General features: G+C 40.4%; 2 protein-coding genes across 2 annotated transcripts; one reads left to right on the top strand and one right to left on the bottom strand.

Moving 5' to 3' along the window:
- Window positions 1-2,104: 2,104 nt before the first annotated feature.
- On the top strand, window positions 2,105-4,153 carry LOC114789882 (free fatty acid receptor 2-like). The gene is made up of 2 exons (XM_028979313.1): window positions 2,105-2,212; window positions 3,212-4,153. The coding sequence occupies exon 2, from the start codon at window positions 3,233-3,235 to the stop codon at window positions 4,151-4,153; it is 921 nt and encodes a 306-aa protein (XP_028835146.1). The 5' UTR covers window positions 2,105-2,212; window positions 3,212-3,232.
- Window positions 4,154-4,680: 527 nt separating this feature from the next.
- Window positions 4,681-7,462, bottom strand: lim2.5 (lens intrinsic membrane protein 2.5). The gene is made up of 5 exons (XM_028981277.1): window positions 7,307-7,462; window positions 5,679-5,881; window positions 5,320-5,469; window positions 5,091-5,225; window positions 4,681-4,999 (listed from the first exon to the last, which is right to left on the bottom strand). The coding sequence occupies exons 2-5, from the start codon at window positions 5,851-5,853 to the stop codon at window positions 4,938-4,940; spliced, it is 522 nt and encodes a 173-aa protein (XP_028837110.1). The 5' UTR covers window positions 5,854-5,881; window positions 7,307-7,462; the 3' UTR covers window positions 4,681-4,937.
- Window positions 7,463-17,620: the final 10,158 nt, after the last annotated feature.

Raw genomic sequence — 17,620 nt, 5'->3', positions numbered from 1 at the left:
TCCCATGCCTCTTTCTGCCAGGTAACATCAAATTGGAGTGGTTTGAATACAGTGCTTTTGGTAGGGAGAAGGAGTTTTTTACACTCTGGTCTCTCCCTACCACGGTATTTTTACAGTGCCACAATGAAATGTGTCCTCTGCTTTTAACCAATCACCCTTGGTGAGCAGTGGGCAGCCATGACAAGTGTCTGGGGAGCTGTGTGTGGAGACAATTCTTTGCTCAGTGTCGGCAACCTTCTGATTACGGGGCAACTTCCTTTTATCGCAAGGCCACCACGGTTCCAGCATATCCCAGAGATTATTGAGATCTGGTGAATTTGGAGGCATGTCAACACCTCAAACTTGTTGAGTTTCTTAAACCAGTTTGCACCAGTCCTGCTGAAGGAGGGCAAATACCATTTCCATGAAGCTATGATTATGGGACTCTTCTATGGGACTGGACAACACAAAAATGAGTGAGCCTGTCACCAGTTTCCTGATTTTCCTTCCTTGGACCTCATTTGCCTGGTTCAGACTTCTGCAGACCAGCTCTCTACAAGAGATGTAGTTTTGAAGGTGAAACAAACTGGTTTGTCAGGATTGGCTCCAGGTGAGGTTGCCAGCGGGGGTCACGTCTGACAGCTGTTAAAAGCCTCTGACTCTGCCCCTCTGCAGGGACGGCATTTTAGTGAACTCTGTTTGTGAACTTGATGTGATCTTGACCTGGCAACTTGTGTAGTTTTTGAGTTCTGGCAATCGCCACATGCCTGCGGCAAGTTTGTGTTTTCCCCTTTATTCCCAGTTTTCGGCCACCGCACTGTTGTTTATTTGTATTATAATAATTATAATAATTCATTGTTTCCCTTATGTCCCGCCTCTGCGCTTCCTTCCCCCGTCAGCTCGCCAGCGTGACAGGTTGTCTAACTTTCTCTAATTTGGTCTTTATACTTGCCCTTGTTTTCTGCCTCCAAGACGTCAAAATGTTTAGTTGTAACTTAAATCCACTGTCAGGTGCCACTGTGACAAGATAGTCAAAGATATTCACTTCACTTTCATTGAATCTTAATGTTATGGCTGATCATTGTGCTTCCACCACTCATCAACTTCAAATGTCATAAAAAGAGTGAGCTCAACTCCACTGTTTAGCTGCCAGCTACATAACAACATGGCAACTTCTACTCTCAAAGACTTAGTGCTATTTGACCAGTTATTGTGCTATTTTATTGTCTGATGCCGTAAAACAGCATATTGGCAGTCACAAAAAATTAATTCCAGAATTCTGCACACAACACCCCATAATGACAACGTAGACATTTGCCAAAACCTGAAGTAAAGGTTTCTTAAAAATAAAAAAACTGATAAAGCACATGTACATAAGAATTCACAGCCTTTGCCCCGCTCATCATCAGTACCATCCCTACAGTGAAGCATGGTGGTGGCTGCATCATGCTGTGGGGAACTGGGAGACTAGCCAGGACAGAGGGAAAGATGACTGCAGCACGGTATACCATCTTTTTATCAGGACGATGACTCTAAGCCTACAGTCAAGATATCAAAGGAGTGGCTTCAGGACAACTCTGTGAATGTCCTTGAGTGGCCCAGCCAGAGCTCAGAGCTCACATCTGATTGAACATCTCTGGAGAGATCTTAAAATGGCTGCACCGACGCTTCCCATCCAACCTGATGGAGCTTGAAAGGTGCAGCAAAAAGGAAGGGGCCAAACTGGCCAAGGATGGGTGTGCCAAGCTTCATATTCAAAGGCTGTAAATGTAAAAAAGGTTTGAGAAAAGGCTGTAAATACTTTTTATATATATATAAATTTGCCAGAACCTCAAGTAAACTTTTTTCATGTTGTCATTAGGGTGTAGTGTGTGTAGAATTCTGCGCAGTGAATACGTTCACAGATGCACTGTATATTTTTACTGTAGACTGAAAGCAATCTTAGTAACAGGAAACTGACAGGGTATTTTTCTTGTCTCCGGCTTAAAGGTGTGAGTGGGCAGATGAAAATAATTCATTTAAATCTGCCCGACAGAACATGTGAAAATTTTGCGTATGTAACCCCCCCACCACACACACACACAGACACACACATTTGTAAAGGAAATTGGCGTCTATTCTAGAACGATAAGCAAGAAGGTTCAGCAGTGCTTCTCCTGAGACTAAACCTGTAAATATAATTTCCTCTTGTTTCTCAGGACATTTCTGATTACAGACTTTTGAGACCTTTGAGGTAAATTGTTTATCAATCAATTTTCTTATTTGTATAGGTAACTAATTATTACAATAATAATCGTGTTACTCTGCTAGTAGAAATCTTATGATTTCTGTGCACTTTAGGTACATTTAAGCATCTGTCTATGGAAAATATTGCTCAGAACACATTTGTTGTAAGTTGTTTTCAGTGTCATGAGTTTTTTGGTTTCACCGTGTCGAAAATAGCGAGGACATGAAAAAATGGAATCACTAAAACTGTAAAAACATGGATTCAACTTCATTACAGCACTCTGTGATCATTCTCGTGGTCAATTACTGGTTAAAACATTGCAGAAGCTGCAAAATTGCTAGGCAACAAGTGGTTTATGGTATACCCACACAGGCAACCAGTATCAGTTTCAGATTACTGCAGTCCACCACAGTAATGTTAGTGTTAATTGGCGTAAAAAAAGTGCAGCAACAGAAGCCCAGCATAAATCCCAGAGATGATCTTAATCTTTAACAAGACCAGGAGCACAGTGTGACATGTACAGAGGCAAACATTTGGTCTGTTAGTGTGCAAAGTCAAATAAGCGTGAACTTGTGAAATGGGGAACCCCAGTGCATTTAAGTTCTTCCGTAATGCAGATATCTTACTGAGCTATCGTGTGTTCAGGGAAAGCTGCAGAAATTCACTTTTGAAAATCCAGAGCCATGGGCTGTCGTAGCTCAATATCATTCTGAAGGCTACCAGAAGATAGCAAGGTGCTTCAGAATGTAGAATGTTATAAAAATAGCAGCGAACAGGAACAGTGGACAGGGGAAATTTCCCTTTTACTAACATAACGGAATATGATTGTTATAGTGCTGAATTTGGACGATCTCATTAAAACCCATATTCATGGCTCAGACTAGTTACTTCCTAGTTGCAAAAAAACTAAGTAAAGTAAAACGTTTGTTGCAGTTTCAAAAGCACATACTGACACCATAAATCAGTCCAGTTCCAGACATGTCCATGTCATTCTGTTTCATATAGGTTTGACAAGCTCTGCTGATCATGTCAGGCGTCATCAGTGAGCTCCTCCTGGGAGTCTACATCCTGACTTTTCTCATTGGTCTACCAGCAAACTGTCTTGCATTTTATGCTTTTAGCAAGAAAGTCAGTAAAAATCCAGCCCCTACAGACATCCTGCTGCTCAACCTGACCTCGTCTGACCTTCTCTTCCTCATCTTCCTTCCACTAAAAATGTATGAAGCAAGACATGGCGTTCACTGGTACCTCCCAAGAACTCTCTGCTCCATCACTTCCTTTGTCTTCTTCACCACCATCTACACCAGCTCGCTCCTGCTAATGGCTGTTAGCGTAGACCGCTACCTGGGCGTGGCCTTTCCCATTCATTACCGACAGCTGCGGAAGAGTCGCTACGCCGTTGCAAGCAGTGTCTTCATCTGGCTCACAAGTGGCGTGCACTGCAGTGTCATCTTTGTCACTGAGCATGTTCTGGACAAAAGAAATTCCACAAGCGACATCTGCTATGAGAACTTCACTGCCAAGCAGCGCAGTGTTCTGCTTCCAGTTCGGTTTGAGATGTCTGTGGTGTTGTGCTTTGTACCACTTATAATCTGCATGTTCTGTTACCTCAAGTGCATCCACATCTTATACACCCAGCCACGAATCAGCCCAGAAAAGAAGCGTAAGGCCATTGGCATGGCTGTGGGAACCCTCGTGGTCTTCTTGGTATGCTCTGTGCCCTTTAACTTGGCCCAAGTGGTGGGCTTCATCAGCAATAACAGTCCCAAGTGGAGGCAGTACGCCCTGCTCCTCAGCACCTTCAACACCTGCCTGGACCCCATCATCTTCTACTTCTCCTCCAGCACCTTCCGCAACAACACAAAACATTCTGTCTTCGCGGTGCTAAGGCTTCACAAAAAGGAAGAACTGGAAGGGACATCAAGCCGAGACGGAGATCAGAACTGACATGTTGTTTCAGTGCCAAAATGAATACATAGACCATGAAGTGGTCCCCCTCACACAAATCCTGTACGCACAAACAATCAGCAAATGCTAAACTCAAAATATCTGGTTATATAAAAATACCAAAAAATAAAAAGCTGTCTGGAACCAAGGAAAGAAAACGCAGCAAAGAGGAGTAAAAATGAGAAGTGTGCAAAACAAACAACGCGGTGAGTGTTAAATCTGATCCAGGTCAGACTGACCAGACCTCCCCGGCATAACGGACAATTGCATTTAACAATCATGCACACACTGCAGCATTTGCTATGCAGCATGTAAAGGCTCTGTTGTCATCTAAGGCAGGAACATGAAAAGGACATATGAGCACTAAGCCCTAGTGCATTTTCTGTGTGTGTGTGTATGTGTGTGTTTTGTCTTTGGTTTTGCCCCTTACATTGCACCTAAATCCAGGGTGAAAAAATGAGCCCCTTATGTTCAGTTGTTACGTCTAGATGGTACAAATGATAAGTGAAAGGAAGAACTATTTTCAGTTTACCATTTTGAACAATTTATTTTCAAAAATTTATTATATGAATGATATGACTCTCATACAATAATTTTTCCAAAAGGATTTGCAAATCAGTTTGCAATTTGTTTTCATTTAAATTTTTTTTTCTTTCCATGCCATCACTTTTACTTGCCAGTAAACTTTCATGCCACAGATCTGAGGCTTGTTTCTCCGGGCACATTGTAATGGTGCATAATTGCCACAGTGTCCTCCTCGCTCTGCTCTGGTTGTGTCCTTCCTTTAGCGTGTGCCTGCCACTCTTCTACACTCATGCATTCTGTAGGCACACATGTAAAATATACCTGCAAAACAAAAAAGCACAATTTGCACCACTGAGCTTTTGCAGTTGGTTCTATAAAGCATATTTAGAAATAATTTTGTAAAATCTCTAACCTGCAAAAAATGTCATGAGCAGTGCCACCCAGCCAAGTATGTAGGACCAGGAGAAACGCCAGTCCCCAAAGCGCTTTCCCAGGAAGTTGACTGTGACTCCAGTGTAGATCGCCATAGCAAGCAAAACAAAGAGAGCTGGCAAGGGGTTACAAAGGTCAGGCAATTATTATCTTACATATGAATGCAATGAGTGAAGCAGTAGGAGGCATTTTAAAAAATGACTGCATACTTGAAACAAAAAACATGATCCCTGCAGCAAAGGAACGGTTGAACCTCTCAAAAGCTGAGAAGTGGGCGAAGGAGAGGATGCCAGCAATGATGCCCGCAAAACATGACATGGCAGACAGGATCATAAAAGCACGTGTTGCATTCCAGTAAGCTGTAAGACAGGCAGACATACAATGATTGATTAGCTGATTAACAATGAAACACCAAATTCATACATTAATAAATTTAACCTTTAACCTTAAAATACCATGTCTCAGTTATGGCGAATAACAAACTGTCAACCTTTCTTCATAGCGTGTGGGTTTTCATCACACCAGTATGAGGACCGGCTGTCATTTCAGTTCATTGTCAGTAACTTACCAATACTGTCGGTTTGCATGTAGCACTTGCCCGACATGCAATACCTCCACAGGCCCTGGTGGGCAAAGCTGCCCGACAGGCGGTACTGCATCCAGTAGTCCGTTGCCGTGGAGACCACTAGTAGAATGTTCCCCACGATGGCACAGAACAAGCCGCCTCCCATAAAACTGTACATCCTGAGGGGCACTGTGGAGGCTGCCAAACTGAGGTGGGGACATATTACAGTTGGTATATTGCAAAATAACATATTTTGTATAATATATTGTATATGGCATTGTCATATATTACATATTTGTAAAATGTAATTGTTGTCAACATTTTTCATTACACTGTTTCAACTAACAGCACAAATGATTAATTTATTAATGATTAATAGTTTCTATGGTTCACCAGTGGTTTGATTAGAAATGAGAGCTGTTAACTCAATTGTATTCGACAATTAATATTTGCAATCAACTGTGTATGTGCATGTTCCTCTCTATTAAACATGCAACCAATAAGCTTGCATAAATAACCTGCTCTATCACAGCTAAATATGATATGGAGGGGTAAGAACCTACAAACTGACATTTGTAAACAACTTTACAGCAGAGCAAATTAACAAAAAATACCATCTTTTGAACGAACTGTAGATTTCATTTAAAAAAACATTTATTGGATGGCACATGATTGACAGCGTGCATTTTATTTGTTTTTGTTTAATATCTCTACAGTTATAATCACATCCTTTCATCACCAAGGCATATCTGACCAAGAGCTGTAATTTGATATATGCATATTTCAGTTCTGCCCAAAATGTCTCTTACGTACGGCTCTAAGCCCTTGACATTTGGTCAATCTCACTGAGTAAAGCAATGTTGATTCTAATAATCTATTCTCATAGACTCATTGTTTAGACCTTTCTGAACATCGAAAGCAAATTGAAATTGCTGGTCATCAGTCACAAGGAAGCATCAGCTATTATTCACACAAAGTGACGCATGCACTCAAAGCACGCTTGTGAAGAAAGACCTCAAAATAGAACAATAAAACTATGCTCTCACACACAAGGTTTCGATGTACAGAATGAACACTGAGGACAGCAAGCCAAGCCAGGCATTTTGAAAGGACATTGTCTCACTGACCCCAGTCACAATCAGCATGGCAACAGCCTGTCGCCAGAACACCAGCCCTGATTGTGATGACACACAGCACACGCTGATATGAATGGTAAATACTCCTAACGCAGTGATGCAGGGCAGTATTTTCCATAGTATGTAAACCAGGTCTGCAGAGTCCCCGTTACTGTCTGTGCAAACTCCAGGCCATCTGGGCTGGTACGTGATTCTGGCTTGTGGACCGCAATAGCGATTTGCATAGGATGTCTGGGTGAAACAATCCATTGGTTATAGCTATGTCATCTGCCTGTCTACCATTGTTTACCTGTTGTACTTTCTTTTGCTTTTACAACAGTGCCATAGAAGCAAAATATCCAGTTATTACGAAAATCGGCATCAAACTGGCATCTAACCCTGATGCACACGGATACACGGATTTTTGTTGTTGTTCTGATGACAGAAACATGCCCGGCTGAATAATTCTTTCAAGTTGCAGCATCACCGCAGGTAGACAGGAAGGATCCTTCTTACCTGAGTTCTTCAGGATCAGGAAACCCTCTTAAGTATCAGCCTTTCCCCGCGGAAAGAGAGAGAGAGTGCAGGCTCGGAGCGAACGGAACGTCAAAGAGGACCTCTAGGCTGAATTCCAAAAAGTTATCCCCTCCACTTTTCTGTTGATGGTGGCAAAATCCTTTAAAACAATCACTGGAGAACAAATGGCTTTGAGTGCCGTGGGCCTGGTGTGGGCGGGGGCACGTGACCAGGCCTTTCACTGAGCACTCAAAGGGGTGGTCCGGGGGGTTTGCGGGGAAAGGATGACGGGATGAGGCCAGGGGCCCTTTTTTTGTTGTTCTCTTTGCCGTTCTGGAACCGCGGATGTGCAGATGCTGCAGTACTGGTACTGTCAATACAACCTGCTGAAGCGCACACTTTCTTTCAGAGGCAGAGGCAACACTCACAGACACCCATGACTTTAGTGTGACACACAAGGACAAGAGTGACTTGTGTATCTAGGGATCTACTTGCCCTCGAAACGTGTGAAAATAGCCCCCATGTGCATGGTGACAGTATTTGTTGAAGGGCACCTGTTTATCGTCCTACACAGACTCTCTGGTGCACCAGGACCATTGAGCTACAGGTGAAGACCGACCTGGAGGAGATAAGGGGTTCGTTTTTACCCAGTGACACCAGTAAATTCATTAATTACATTATCAATTTTAAATCTGTTTGTCAGCATCCAGTAACATGTGGCTTCAGCCTGAACATCATCGATAGTCACCTGGGTTATAAACCTGGCATGCAATTGGACTCTCTTTTATTTCATCAGTGATAATAATAAAAGCTGGTGGAGGCCACCACAAACTGCAGTCTTCTACTGGATCTCTTCTCACTCTACTCTGCATGAACTCAGTTGCTATATGTGCATTCAAGGACTGGCTGATGTTTGACTAAGCAATGGAGGATTTGCATGTGGTATATGGTTTCCTGTCTGCAGTGCTCCTTTCTTTTGACCGGCCTCCTCGTGTGAGGCTCAGGAGTCCACTTTTTTTAATACAAAATTAAAGTGATGGCCTTCTGCATGTGAAGGCCATGCAGTTAATTTCCAGCAAAGCACTTCTGTGGTAGTGTTTTAAACATCTGCATCCCTGTCTCTATGCATATAAATAAAAGGAAGGTTCACTGGCACAGTAGCACAATACAGGCCAGTCTCGGGTTCATTCTCAAACTTTTTGAGAAAGAAACAGAGCTTTGCTTTAGGTCGATGCAATTAAGTAGTGGGCTACCCAGCTACTCTTTGGTTGCAATCAAGATTTAGATCAGAGTGAGCGACAGTCGTATGGTTTTTTGGATGACCTCTGAGTCAGTAATAAAGACGTGTTAGAGGAGCCTCTATTATTGGCCTGGTTAAAGAGACTTCCATGCTCGATGTGCATTATGTACTGATATTGTAATGGAATGTGTATCATCTGGAGTTCAGTAGACCATTTCCATGGTGAAATAAGTGTCAATACAAAAATACTCTGTAAAGGCAAAATCCTCCCTAAAAATTAAGAACATTTCTGAAAAAAAATGAAAGACAATATTCACCAGCACAACATCAGTGCCCTGCACTTATGCAAACAGTATTAAAAGCATTTTCCAACATGCAAAAACCAGCACTTGAAAAACAATTAAGTGCGGTGAATAACTACTATTTTGTAAGCCGCTGTACATCTGCAGTGTCCTAACACCAACACACACAAGAGGAAACTGAAATGCCATTTAGCTTATCTGAAACATATGCATTTTAAATATAGTAAAACACAGTTCATGACATCATAACAGCAAACAGCTGTTTGTTTTTGTCATATTGTTGCATGGTTACACTAAGTAAGCTCAAAAACACCCTTCGGAGCCAGCGTGTCATGTCAACATTTGACACTGCACGGTGCATAAGAATCTCCACCACGTTTTATGTTGTATTGCTAACTTTGTAAAAACGAATGTTAACTATCTAAACATTCATTAATTTATATTTCTGGAAATATACATAAATGAAGCAATTTTGGGTCATTAAGTTGTAAGGTTGAGTGTAGGACCTGAAAGATTGGTTTATTTTTGCCGGTTTGACAAGCGGCAACAGAAACAGTAATGTTTAATGTCTTGGAACGTGGACTAAGCCTGTCCACTTAACCCAGTGCAAAGATGACTGACAGGTTTTATTTCCACGTCCTCCCACTCACAGCCCCAATAATAAACCAGTTTTCACACCTTCTATCTGAGTGTTGATGCAGCAACATGCAACACTTGCAGCTTCCCAAAATGCAACACCTCCATTTCCACATCTGGTTAGGAGGCACACAGCAGCCAAGGAGGAGTGATGCACCCATAAAGTAGCAGGCACCCACTTGCAGAGGTGGCATCTGTCTCCAATAAAGATTGTAAAGTGCTTGACTTAATTGACTTAAATTGTGGCAGAATATTTCTCTGCATGAATATGGGTATGGAAATGAATATTGCAGCAATATTCATATATGCTGAATTTATTGATGTTGGGATGTTTTTGCCATTTATTAATACAGCCAGGAAGATTATTATATCACCGCTGCAGAGATGGGAGTCTTGTGTCTATGTCAACAACAACGCTTGCATCCCAACATGGAAACACAAACAGAAGCCTATTTGCCAGAAGGTTGAATTCAGCCCAAATCTATCAATTCTGTCATCACAGGCTGGTTGGACATGGACCAGCTGCTTATAACTGGAAATGCAAACAGAAGCTTTTATAAGCGTGGTATGGTGTTGGATTTATGGTGCCCAAGGGATATAAAGTGATGGTAAAATAAAATTCATTTAATCTCAGTGGGTCACGCTCACACTGAATCAAGCCGCCGAGGTGGAGCCTCTGAACAGCGTGTGCCAGCCTCTCACTGACGAAAGCCCACTGCACTGGTACGCGAGCTGTGATCCAGTGTGGCTCTGGTCTCCATGGCAACTGATGTGGACCCAGCGCAGCAGGTGATGCTGTCCCCAACATCCCTTCTGGATCAACCACAGGTGTAACAGGAATGGAGATGTGGTTTGGTTCACCTAAGAGCACCAAGGAAGAGAAAGACACTATAAACAGTTAAAAAAAAAACACCAAATTACAGCTTACACTTGTTGATGGTTCACTCCATCTAGTGAGCATTTGGCCAAGCTGCAGGGGGAAATAAAGATACTGGGTGATGTGATGCCACCATACATTTAGAGAGCTCATGGTATCTATAGTGATCACAATACTCTTAATCTTTGCACGGTGTTTGTGGGCTCCGTTTCAATGTTTTATAGATATAGAATATCTAGAATTTAAACAGATTTCTGGGCTCATTTTTCTTATATTACACATTTGTAAGACTTCACATTGAACCCCAAAATATGAATGACATAAAAGGGTTGCATTTACATATTAAAAGCAGAAAATCAGAGCTATTACTATTTTGTGCCGATTTGGTGCTGATATACAAATATGTGACAAAAACACAGAAATCTTGTGCAAGATGTAGAAATTTGATGGTAAAATCAGAATTTGTTTGTTTAAATTTAAGAATGTAATAAATTCAGAATTATTTATGTTCAGCAGCTGTAGACAAGCACCTTATAACGTGAAACTACAAGGAGATGACAGAAGCCTTAGCTGCCTAGCTCAGATACAGATCCACAAACAAACAATACCCCTGTGCTTTACTTCACACACACACACACACACTCACACACAGCCAGGACGGTAAGATCGAGGAGTTGCTGTGGTCCATTCCTTTGGATATAAATAATGTGTTCAAACCAAGTGTCGACGTTGTCCAATCCATGCTGTCCAGAGATGAGGATACACCCCTCCCCTTCCACCAAAAACAAACCAGATTATGCAGTTTAACTTCAGACTCCAGTTTGGATGGGGATGTATCTGTCCTCCAATCATCTTGCTCTCCTCCTGCAGCCCTGTCCTCGGTTGCTCGGTTTTGTTGACCCCGTCGATGCCACTTTTCATTCCCAGCAGTCCTGATGCTTTCCAGCTTCCAGCAACTGGCAGGGGGGCAGCCAGAGCATCAGATTAAGTTGGCCTGTACAGGGGGGCAAGACTGAGCCAGATGATTATCACCCCCGGCATGGTCCAGTGCCGTCCTTGCCCTTGTCATGCATACAATATCATTATCCACTTCTTTTAGGAATGTCACCTTTTCTGGGAAGCCCTGCTCCCCTTCACCAGAACCTTATGATATCCTTAATGCTTACAACTGGGCCTATGGTGATGGTCTGGCTTGTGAGAGCAAGGAGCAGGCCTCTCAGAGACAGGACCTCTTGTCTCACCTGCCACCTCTCTATGCGTGGTGTTACAAACTTCCCGCTAGTCTAGGGTCAGGGGGGAACAAGGGTGGTGTACATGTGGGTGCTGTGGCTGCTGTGAGTAAATTGGGGAAATTGAAATTGTTTTTTTTTTTTACAATTTATTAGTGCTGGGCCGTTATTGGCATTAACGTGCTGCTTTAACGTGAGACTCTTATCGGGCGATTAAAAAAAATTATCGCCGTTAATCTATTCACAAAGTTGGGTTGGGAGCTGGGTCTATACTACACAAGCTATGATGACTTTCACCTTAATATTTTAGCACGGATGTATACCTAGCTGAATTGCACTGTAGGGGGCGAGAACGAGTCTTCAAACTGTAAAATTACCATATCAAACGTGACGTGGTAACATGGATGCAGCTATGAAGCCGCCGGGTTTGCTTCAGGGAAAATTAATTTTTAAGAAGCTTCCCAATGGAAACCTTGACAAGACAAAGGTTGTTTGCACCTTGTGCAAAGCGGAATTAGTTTACCGTAGGAGTTCTTCCAGTCTCAAGTACCACCTAAACGCAAAGCATCTGTTAGCTAATTTTGGAGGATGCCGGGCCAAGTACTGAATATAGTGCAGGGGAAGAGTCGTCGTCAAACTACTATGTTTGAGTGCAACCGAGGCAAGCCGTTCAGCACAGCTCTATCAGCACAGCTCTATTTATTTTCATCACCAATTATAATTGGTTAATTATAATGATCATTATCATAGTAGAACAGCTTTCTCAAGCAGTTTGTGATGCATTTTGGAAACAGGAGATGAGCCCCTGGTCTAATGCGCCACCTGGCTTGAGAAACCCGTTCTCAAAGACTTACGTTTAGTCATTATTTGGGTAGCACACATATTCTGAATGCCTTTGGCAAAATGGCAAATGAGCCATTTTAATCTAGATTAATCTAGATTAATTCCAATATTACAGTGATATTAATCTAGATTTAAAAAATTTATCTATGCCCACCACTACAATTTATACATCGATGAAACCACCAAAGCGGGGAACATGAACTGTGCAAAAGCAAAAAAACAGCTTCTAGCCCTGGCTGACTACCTAACCCTGTAAAACTTAACTATTGTTAGTGTGTCTAACATAGACTTAATCATATGTGACACGTTGGTGTGTGCACATATTATCTTTTCCCTGAACATGGGATTCACAAGTCCACGGTATATTTATTCCTTTCTGCATACCGTGTCGGACCGCCTTTTAGTGGGCTGCAAAGCTGATGTGCTCTTTGATTTAAAGGGATAAAACAGGGGGTGAAATAGGCAACCTACACCTCCTGCACCACATTGGTTTACTGGGCTGGACTGGTATGTAGCCTGAAGGCACCCATTTGTATTTTGTTAAAATTGTTTTACTTGAAATATTGATTTTTTAGTCATGAAAATAAAGAAAAACACATTGAATGAGAAGGTGTGTCCAAACTTTTGGCCTGTACTGTATATCCAGCTCAGCAAATCCAAAAACAGAACAGGGATTTAGGAATATACTGTAGGTGTTCATTAACCGCACGTGCAGTTAACTCAAACCTGAAGAAACCGATTCAACTTGAAATGGTGATAGATAGATTGGTGTCACGGGTGGGCTGGACATCGCGATGAAGGAGGACGCATTCGCACAATTTCACACGACAGGGGTTTAATACAGTCTGCACGAGACAGGGGAACATTAACATGCACAATGACCCGATGGCGAACAGACACGAACAGGATAGTTTTATACAATTATATAAATAGACACCAGGTGAATACGATCAGGGAACATTACATGAGACGAACATGAAACTCCGGTCCGGATTCCGGATCCGGAGTAACCCCTGCCGGTCCGGATCATGACAATTGGGCATTTTGCTACATTTTTAGAAATCCTTCATAACTCCCCATTCCAGAACCACCCGAGAGGTGATGGTGTGCAGGGATAACGACACAGAGGGGCCTGTCAATGAGGGAACACCTGGTTTAATGAACCAACATAACGACAACCCAAATATATGCCAAAATAAATCGCACACTCACACTTAACATTTGACTAAAGTTTTCCTTGCTTAAGCTCAATGACAGTGACTTTCCTCTAGTGGGTATCTTATTGGGTAACACACCCACCTTTCAAACAGACAACCACAAATGTTTTAACATTTGTAGAATCTAGCGTTCTAGTGTTCTTTGGAGAACATTGTGTTCTAATAAGTATGTAAAGATGTACTCTGCTATCCAACTCATGATTTAATTCACTGTACAGTTTTAATCACAAATGTTAACATAATGAGTTGCAGACAAATATTATTTGTTTCTTTTTTATCAAAACTGCAACTAATTGTATTGCTCTTTCAACAACTCTACTACAACTACTTTTCTACAACTTACAACTACAATAAATTCTGAATATGTACATCTTTTTTGTTCCAAAAGCATTTAAAACCAACATGTTGTAAGATGTATAACATCTTGGTATAACTGTCTACTCTTGATAAAGAAACAGATTTAGAAACAGAATGTGTAATCACCTTTACGGGGACAAATCAAGTGTATTTTATTGAAGCATTCACAAATTTAAACTGCTGTTTTAAGTCATGAAGCCATGAGGCTTCTTGAATAGCACTTCTTGCTTCTGCCTTCATGCTGTTTGAGGTTATAGTGGTAAATTGCATCTCTTCTGCAGAGTGAAAAGGAAAAACGTAACACCTTTTTTTCTCACATCCTGTGTATTTTTCATGCAAAGTATTTGTAATGGCTACACGAAGTTGAAGTGAAAACGTACAGTATATACAATATACAGCGTTCCTAACAAAAAGAATCATGCCACAGTTACAGATTATTACTGTTCTTGCTGAAAGCAAGTTTATTTAAATTAAAATTACTCGATTAAAATCAGAGAGTAAAATAGATTATTACCAAGACCGGATTTAATGCCAGTGTCCTCTGCTGTGAACTTAATAAAAACTGGTCAATAAGTCTAATTACTCAATTCACTTCACTTTAATGCAAATGCCTGTGGAGGTAAGAAGTTCATATATTTCCAGAGGTCAATTTTTTCTAAAAAAAAAAAAACTTAACTGAAACATGTGTGTTTTTTCTATAATTCTGTAGGACTTTCTCTCTCTCCTATTATAGGCCACTGCTGGTGACACCATTACCATCACTGCTGGTGACACCAAGACTTGGTATACTGGTCAATATTTTGTGTAATAATATGTACAACTGTAATCTATGTTTAACTGTCAGTCAACAAAACAAATTCCTTGTTCGTACTAAGTGCTTGATGAATAAAATTGATTCCCAAAACCTATGCTGCGTATGTTTAGGACAAAACTTCTCTTTGGTCATATGATCATATACAGTCACATATACATTAATAATAATCATAGTATGAAAGGTTGCTTTCAGAAAACGAGGGCCCAGCTTGGAGTAAAAGGTGTATAGTAAACTATTAAACAACAAAGAGGGAAATGTTCCTCCACACTGCTCACAGAGACACAGGGTTTTAACAAGAAAAAGTTTAACCGCAGAAGCTGCAGAAATCAAGGGGCTGGACATTAGGTGTGAGGCTTTATACACACACACACACACACACACACACACACAAAACACATCTGTTTCAAACCTTTCAAAATGCTGCAAAGCAAATTCAATACCATCCTCCTCCTATACATCTCACCGGTGATTCTTCTCTGTGCAAGAGCAAATGGTGAGTTGCATTATTTGACTACACACAAAAGTATTATAGTATAGATTCATATTAAACTGGTAGGTCTTTACATTTAACTTTTTTTAATGAGACAATTTTGTCCCTATTCCTTTTGCTTCTACCAGATCTTATTTGCACAAAATAGAAAGATTTTAAATATAATTTCATTAAATTGTCTGCACTGGAAATTGTAAATTATAACTCTGATTCACAATGTACTGTAAGATTGCTTTCACAAATTAAATAAAGACATGGAATTGCACAGTCTGGTAAAAAATTTTTTTATCATTTGTATAAATCATCCATCGAGGCTAAAAAATCATTAATAGTAGCCTGAACGTAATTTTTATACATTTCCTGACAGTATTCTTGAAAACTGAATTAAAACATACATTATGTATATTCCTGGTGTATTTGTCCAAATTTAGTTTAATTTATTTTTCAGATCCAGGTCCTCTTTGTATACCTGAGTTCATGGTGAGACGGAACTCGAGGAGTGAAGCGTCTTTAATGGATAATGTGATTATCAAGTGTCCTATAACGTATTGTGATGCTGAACCAATTATCCTTTGGTGTAAAGTTACCGCTGGTAATGACTGCAATCGTTTTAATTCAAAGAGTCCCTCTGACATACGATGGGAAAACACTGGAGAGAAAACTGGCACTTCAGTTCTGCAAATTACTAATGTAACCATGAAAGATTCGGGAGAATACAGATGTAAAATAATGTCTGGAGGTATACATTTGACAAGTCATTCAATCACTGTCACTGTAGCAGGTAAGGATGGCTTCCTTTGCCATGTATTGACATATATTTTGAGAGTAATCTAAAAAATTAAACCAAAGCTAAATATTGTTTCAGAAATAAATGCAAACACTGCTAACAATGTGAACAAAACTGGGGGTAAAATCTGTAGTTTCACTTTGAACAGGGGTTGGCAAACATTTTAGCTCAGGGGCCACATTGAGTTTTAATATTTGACAGATGGCACCACGTGCGTACATATACATAAACATAAAAAGGCATTACAGTGTTCATATTTACACAATCAGTAATGCAGAAAGTCAAGGACAGATCTCCTACACTGCAAACAACTGCACCTAAGTAATTGTCCTTTTGTTCTTCATGATCACATAAATGTTTGAGATATGTGCATTTTTCTGTATTTGTGTGCATGTTTAATGATCTGATCTGTTTATATCTAGTAGTACAAAGGAAAGAGAATGTGTGTATGAAATACAGCCTCTTTCCATCACATAATAAGAATGTCCCACCAAAGGTTTTAAGTGTTAAAAGGTCAAATTAATGCAGTTATAATTACAGGCTATTTGGTACCAATTTTGGTACCAGAGGGGTGGATAAAAAAGACCAACAGGCCGGATGTGGCCCGCAGGCCGTAGTTTGCCCACCCCTGGCCTAAAATAAAGAGAAACATCTAAAGATCTACTAGTAAATACCATACTACAAGTGACAAATATACCTAATTTCAAAAACAATAGTTTCAGAAATAAAAATGAACAAAATGCTAGCAGTCATTGATCAATGTTTCTTTAACACTATATGACACTATTCTATATTTATTAAAAACCTCCAGCAGATCCAGCGTACCCTCCAGCAGGCACAAAGTACCCTCCAGCAGGTACAGTGTACCCTAGTGGTCTTTTTAAAAGATTGCAGTCCTGCAATGAAATTATCATTAAGTGCTGAAACCAGCATGTACAGGCCAAGGACAAATTAATTCAGTGTGACCAATGTGCCTGGCTTTTTCATACAGTCATTTGTGAATTAAATATAATTTAGAATTGAATATAACTTATTATTAAACTATTATTTTATAGGCTATTCTACTTTTTGGCCCTTCATTTGGATTGCAGTGCCCGTTATTTCTGGAATTATTATAAAAGGTTGGTAATAAGTCAACAAAATATATTCACATATTAAAGTCAAAGTTTTCCATAGGAATTACTGTGTACATTCTAAGTCCAATTGAACAAGCAGTTGAATAGAATGTGTGTGTGGTAAAAAAAAATATAACAGGACACTATGAATAGAAAGACCATTTGAAATGAAAATTCTTCACATTTGATTCCGTATAAATTTTTATATTTTAATTTAAGTTTTAATTATCTTTTTCAGTGTTAAATCACTCAGGGACTAAGAGGACAGAGATGGTCTAAGGTATGAAAAACACACCCCATGTGTGTATGTGCACACCATATGTAAAAACACCATATGTGTTGACCTATTAGCCATGTTCTCCAGTTTTGACAGAACTACTTTGTTTTATTTATGTAGAACAAATTGA

The sequence above is a fragment of the Denticeps clupeoides genome, chromosome 5 (assembly GCF_900700375.1).
Source record: "Denticeps clupeoides chromosome 5, fDenClu1.1, whole genome shotgun sequence".
NCBI classification, from domain to species: Eukaryota; Metazoa; Chordata; class Actinopteri; order Clupeiformes; family Denticipitidae; genus Denticeps; species Denticeps clupeoides.
The sequence above is the reverse complement of the archived record's forward strand: the minus strand, read 5'-3'. Positions and strand labels throughout refer to the sequence as shown.

What these genes read in the sequence shown, in the direction of transcription:
- lim2.5 (XM_028981277.1), bottom strand. Translation starts at nt 5,853, where the DNA reads ATGTACAGTTTTATGGGAGGCGGCTTGTTCTGTGCCATCGTGGGGAAC. An exon ending in CATGCAAACCGACAGTATTG is followed by an intron (nt 5,470 to 5,678) that starts GTAAGTTACTGA and finishes CCTGTCTTACAG; the next exon opens with CTTACTGGAATGCAACACGT. An exon ending in GCTCATGACATTTTTTGCAG is followed by an intron (nt 5,000 to 5,090) that starts GTTAGAGATTTT and finishes TTTGTTTTGCAG; the next exon opens with GTATATTTTACATGTGTGCC.
- LOC114789882 (XM_028979313.1), top strand. Translation starts at nt 3,233, where the DNA reads ATGTCAGGCGTCATCAGTGAGCTCCTCCTGGGAGTCTACATCCTGACT.